The 5,751-nt window shown below is 66.0% G+C and overlaps 2 protein-coding genes across 2 annotated transcripts in view; both read left to right on the top strand.

The window, feature by feature from the left end:
- The window catches only part of CDK2 (cyclin-dependent kinase 2), a gene marked incomplete at its 5' end in the record, with an annotated part of 12,625 nt that extends 12,554 nt beyond the window's left edge, over positions 1-71 (top strand). The window contains one exon of the mRNA XM_014960563.1: positions 24-71. Coding sequence (XP_014816049.1) covers positions 24-71 — 48 coding nt within the window. The remainder of the gene's footprint in view (positions 1-23) is intronic.
- Positions 72-719: 648 nt separating this feature from the next.
- The window catches only part of RAB5B (RAB5B, member RAS oncogene family), an 8,269-nt gene continuing 3,237 nt past the window's right edge, over positions 720-5,751 (top strand). The window contains exon 1 of the mRNA XM_014960568.1: positions 720-778. The gene's annotated coding sequence lies outside the window, so the exon portion shown is untranslated. The remainder of the gene's footprint in view (positions 779-5,751) is intronic.

Raw genomic sequence — 5,751 nt, forward strand, 5'->3', positions numbered from 1 at the left:
GCATTCACACACACACCCCCCAGGCCAGACGGTCCCGCCTGGCCCCTATAGGACCCCCCACGGCCCCATAGGGCCCCTATAGGAGCCCCTATGGCCCAAATGCCCCGCCTCGCCCGCGGGGGCTCCCCCAGCTCTGGCCTCGCCCCCCCGCGCTCTGGAGCGCCGCTATTGGCTGGGCCGGTCCCCGTGCCCGCCCCGCCACCGCCCCGTCGGCTGTCAATCACGGGCAGCGCCTCCTGCCATTGGCCGCGGCACCGCCCCCTCCCCGAGTCGCCGTCACTCATCGCGCCGCCAGGCCTCGGGTTGGCCCGGCCGGGCGGCTTCCGCGCTGTGATTGGGCGGTGCGGCGGCGTCCTGCGTTCCGATTGGCTGCTGCCGCGGTGGGGGGTCCTCCCCTTCAGGTCACCTTATTTGTTGGTGGTGCCGCCCCCCGCGCCGCGGGGCTTCCCGTTGGCCCGGCGGCCCGTCACTCACGCCAAACCGCGCCCCAGTCGCGGCCATTGGCTGACCCCTCCCGTCTCTTCTATTGGCCGTGAGGCGCTGCCCATCCGCCCTCTCCCCCGCTGCCGATTGGCTTTTCGGGGCGGGGCTGGGCGGGGCCGCTCTCCCCGCTCTTCCCATTGGCCTCGCCGGAGAGGAAGAGGCGCGCCCGCCGCCAGGCTGCTCGCCGCCGATTGGCCGAGCCGCCTTTTAGTCCCGCCCCACAGCAGGAGGGTTTGGTTGAGCCGCTGTTTGTGCGCTCGGGGGCCGCGACGGGAGGGCCTGGGCCGGGCCTGAGGTACCGGGGGAGCCCGAGGAGGGACCCTGGGTGGGTGAGGGGGGGTGTGTGTCGCTACGGGGGGTCCCCGCCGTGTCACCGGGCCCGTTCGGTGCCGCGGGGGGGGTGGCGGTGCCCGAGGGGCCGGCGGGGGTGGGGATCGTACCGGGACCCGGGGTCGCGTCTGCTGGTGCGAGGCCCCGGTGTAACGTCAGGGGAGGGAGCGGGGAGGGCGGGCACGGAGGGCGGGAGACCCCCCGAGGCGGCGGGGGTCTGGGGCGCACGGAGAGATCCCGGGGCTCCACACCGGGGCTGCCCGTTTCCCCCCCCGCCCGGTTTTCAGCTCTCCCGCCCGTCTCTGCACCGGACCCGCCGAGGAACCCTAGCTCTCCCAGGATCTACGGCTCCCCGGGGGGGTGCTTTGGCCCCCGGAGCCGCTCCTGGGGCCCCGGGAGAAGCTACCGGAGGCACCGGCCGGGCCGCGGGGTCGGCTCCGGGGCTGTGTCTTTGGCCACCCCGAGGAGGGACGGGCGAGCGTCCCCGTTCTCGGTGCACGGATCTCGGTCGGGGCTGCCCGAGCCGGCCCCGAGGGCGGGAGATGCCCAAATCGGTGCAAGATGGAGGGACCCGGTGCTGTCCTGGATCAATAAACGGTGTCGTCCTCCTCCTCCTCCTCCCGCTCACCCGGCTCCTCTTCCTGCAGCACCGGGCACCCCCCCGGGGCCCTCCAGTCCGGTGCTTTGTGCCGGGGGATCCCTCCGGGAAGCTTTCCCGGGGTGGCCTTGAGCGGTGGCCGGTGTTATCTGGGTGGGGGGAGCCCATCCCTCGGCCGGGGGGCTGAGAACCGGTGCTATCGGGGGGGGGGGTTCCACGGCGTGTGGGTCGGGGCAGAGGCAGGGTGAGCTCCCCGACATCTCCCCCCGGCCCCCCTCGTTAAGGAGGGACGCCTAACGAGGAGAGCCTTCGTGGGATGCTCGGCTCAGGTTTGCTCCGTCACCTGGAGCTCTCCCCAGGCTCCCTCCGTAACCGGGACCCCCCCCTGGTACCGACTGGGTGTTGGGCAGAGCCCCCCACGCTTTTTGGGGCTCTCGCTCGAGCGCGATTGGGACATAGGAAAAGCCCGGCTGGCAACAGGAAAGCAGTTAGCCCAGCTGGGCTGTCGCAACCCTGCCCTGCGAAGGATCATAGAATGGTTTGGGTTGGAAGGGACCTTAAAAATCATCGATTTCCAACCCCCCTGCCCTGGGCAGGGACACCTCCCACCAGAGCAGGTTGCTCCAAGCCCCCTCCAACCTTGGCCTTGAACCCCTCCAGGGATGGGGCAGCCACAGCTTCCCTGGGCAACCTGTTCCAGTGTCTCACCACCCTCAGAGTCAAAAATTTCTTCCTGAGATCTAATCTGAATCTTTTTTCTTCCAATTTCAAACCGTTTCCCCTTGTCCTATCACTACCCTTCCTGGCAAAGAGTCCCTCCCCAGCTCTTCTATAGGCACCTTCAGGTATGGAAAGGCCACTCTAAGGTCTCCCCGGAGCCTCCTCTTCTCCAGGCTGAACAATCCCAGCTCCCTCAGCCTGTCTCCATAACAGAGGTGCTCCATCCCTCTCATCATCTCCGTGGCCCACCTTTTCCAGCCAGTCCATGTCCTTTCTGTGCTGAGGACTCCAAAGCTGGACACAATTATTCCAGGTGGGGCCTCACGAGTGCAGAGCAGAGGGGCAGAATCACCTCCCCAGACCTGCTGGCCACACTTCTCCTGATGCAGCCCAGGACAGGGTTGTCTCTCTGGGCTGCCAGCGCGCGCCGCCGGCTTGTGTTGAGCTTCTCATCCACCAACACCCCCAAGTCCTTCTCCTCAGGGCTGCTCTCCAGCCCATCATCTCCCCCCAACCTGGATTTGTGCCTGGGGTTGCCACGTCCCAGGTGCAGGACCCTGCACTTGGCTTGGTTGAACCTCATGCCATTTGCATGGGCCCACCTCTCCAGGTCCCTCTGTATGGCATCCCTTCCCTCCAGCGTGTCATCAGCAAACTGATGAGGGATGAGGATGCCCCCTTCTCCTGGGGCGGCCTCGACGTGTGCCCCCCCAAAAAATTCACCCTGGTGGCCCCTTCGTGCTGTAAATCTTGCTCAGGTGACAGGAATCGTTGGTGACAGGGAAAAGTGCCAAAAATAGCCGTGGAGTTTTATGGCTGGACGTGGAGTCGGCTCTCACCAGGCATGGGGATGTTTTGGTGGGAGCAGCGGGTTTTCTCGGGGGGCTGTGGACCTTCTGGTGTCCCCCCCCCCCAGTCCAGGTTTGTCCCAGGGAAGCTGAATTCGGGTGGTTTTATCTTTCTTAATCCTCGGAGGAGCCCTGGTGCGGGCGGGATTTTGTGGCTTTTGGTGTGTGTGTCCTGGAGCAGCTCCAGGGCAGGAGAAGCAGCTCCTTCCAGGGTCCTGCTGAGCAAGGGGGGGTGAGGACGGAGCCGTCCACCCCCAGATGTTGGTGGCTTGATGAGAACATCTGGAGCCTTGGGGCTGTTTCTCCAGGAAACCCCAAAGTGTTCCCAGCTCCGTGGGGCAGCGATGGCTCTGTCCAGAGCTCTCCCTGGAGCACCCACCTGAGCAGCTCCCACCTCACTGTGTGGAAAAGGAGGATGAGGAGGAGGAGGAGGAGATCCAGGTGATGCTGGGGGTCTAGGGTCTGCAGGCATCCAGGATTTGCCGGCCACGTGGCTCCTGAGGTCCTGGAGAAGGAGATTTGGGGGTTTGAGCCCGTGGGCTGCCACGGAGAGGTGCGGCACGAGGCCGGGTGCCCGGTGAAGCTCCTGGTGGTCGTGGGTCCTGGCTGGTCCCTCTCTGTGTCGGGGTCTCGCCGTTCACCTGGGGATCCTGGCAGTTTCCCCCCCCCTGAGTGGGATCTGAGTAGGGATAATGGGATCTGGTTTGGAACCTCTGGCGAGTGGGTGATGGAGTCTAACGGGTCCCCGTGGGGCGAGCTCCTGCCTCGTGTCCCCGGTCTGTGCGAGTGCCCCCAACCTCCGTGCCCCCCCTGCCACCAGGGCTCGGTTTGGGGGGGGTGAGATGAGCAGCTTTCGGCAGAGAAGTCGCCCCAGGGAAGGAGGGAGCCAGGTTGGGACCAAGGCTGTGGCTCCCCTGAGCTGGGGAAGGAGTGAGGGCAGATGGATCCGTTTTCGGGGCCGATTCCAGCGGCGGTTGCTCCGTGTTGTCCCAGGAACTGGGCTCTGCCGGGCCCGGGGGGGGCACTGGGGCAGTGTCTGGTGCTGGTGGGGCACAGCCGGGATCCCCCTCGTGTTTTGGGGGGTTCCAGAGTGGATGGAGCCGAGCTGAGCATCATGCCCCGGTGGCACAGCGGGTCCCGCTCTCTGTCCTGGCTGCGTCGCTGCCGGGACGATGGGGATTTCTGCTCAGAATAGTGAAAATACTTGTGAAATCTTCGACTCCTGAGAGTCACGCTCGGCCGGAGCGATCCTGGACTTCATCCGTGCCCGGCCTCCTCCTGCCCGAGCTCTCCCGGTGCTTTTTGGGATCAAACCAAGGAAATCTGGCCGGAGTCTGTGCCGGGGACGCTGCTGAGGCCGCAGCAGAGCCTTCGGGGGGGGAGGCCGGGGGGGTGACCCCCCTTCTCCTGGTGGGGTCGGGGTCCCCCAGGGGGGCTGTGGTTTGGGGAGCCCGGCTCGGCCAAGCGTCGGCCCCGCTCACGTCTGCGGGCGATGAGGAAGGGGAACCGGCAACAAACAACTTTCCATTTGTGGGTTGTGGTCTCTCTGATCCTCCTGGTGCCCCCCTTGCCCCCCCCCAGCACGGGGAAATCCCTGCCACGGCCCCACAGCCTTGGCATGGGGGAGTGGGATGGGATCCGGAGGGAAAACACAAATCCTGTTTTCTCTCTCTGTGTGTGAACCACCGAAGCTGAAACTCCGGTGACCCCCAGGGTTTTGTCTCTTCTCCGAGTGCCCCCCTCCCGGCGCCCACCCCCTCCTGGGCTTGGAGGAGCCGCGTCGTTCCGGGGGCTGAGCCGGGTCCCGCTGGCTCCGTAGGGATCACGAGTGCCCGGGATGCAGCCAGACCCCCGTCTGGGGTGGGAAAGAAAGTGAAAATGGGGGGGGGGAGGTGGAAAACCCAAACCAGAGCTGGGGGGGTTATTCCCAGCTCCTCCAGGCTGGGAGGCAGTTGGAGCTGGCATCCCTGGGAGATGCCACGGGAGCAGCCCGGACCCGGAGCCGCTCGTTGCCGACCCCTCGCTCTCCCGATGCCCCTTCCCGGTGTCCCGGTCCCGGCCCCGCGGCGCGTCCCGGCAGCCGGAGGATGCTGACTCACTCCCAGGCTCCGCCGCCAGCATCCCGCCTCTGGGATTAGCTCCTTCCCACCCAGCTCCTTCCCAACTGCTCCAGGGAAATCCCTCGGGAATAGGGGCTCGGGGAGCGGAGCCATGACCCGCGGGGTCTGTGCTGCCGCCGGGGGAGAGAGACCCCCAATGTGGGGGGGAGAGAGACCCCGGGGAGACAGGGAGACCCAAGGAATCACAGAATCATAGAGTTGTCCAGGCTGGAAGGGACCCCCAAAGGGCATCTCGTCCCACCCCCCCGCAGTCAGCAGGGACACCCCCAACTAGACCAGGTTGCCCCATGGAGCCTCCCCTTGAATATCTCCAGGGAAGGGGCCTCAACCACCTCCCTGGGCAACCTGTCCCAGTGCTCCACCACCCTCCCAGTGAAGAACCCTCTCCTCATCTCCAGTCTCAATCTGTTCCCCTCCAGCTTGAAGCCATTGCCCCTCGTCCTGTCACTGCAGCCCTTTCTAAACAGGCTCTCCCCAGCCTTCCTGTAGCCCCCCCTCAGGTACTGGAAGGCTGCTATTAGGTCTCCCCGGAGCCTCCTCTTCTCCAGGCTGAACAACCCCAGCTCCCTCAGCCTGTCCTCGGAGCAGAGGTGCTCCATCCCCCTCATCATCCTCGTGGCCCTCCTCTGGACCCTCTCCATCAGGTCCATGT

The sequence above is a fragment of the Calidris pugnax genome, unplaced genomic scaffold (genome assembly GCF_001431845.1).
Source record: "Calidris pugnax isolate Ruff unplaced genomic scaffold, ASM143184v1 scaffold541, whole genome shotgun sequence".
In the NCBI taxonomy this organism is placed as follows: domain Eukaryota; kingdom Metazoa; phylum Chordata; class Aves; order Charadriiformes; family Scolopacidae; genus Calidris; species Calidris pugnax.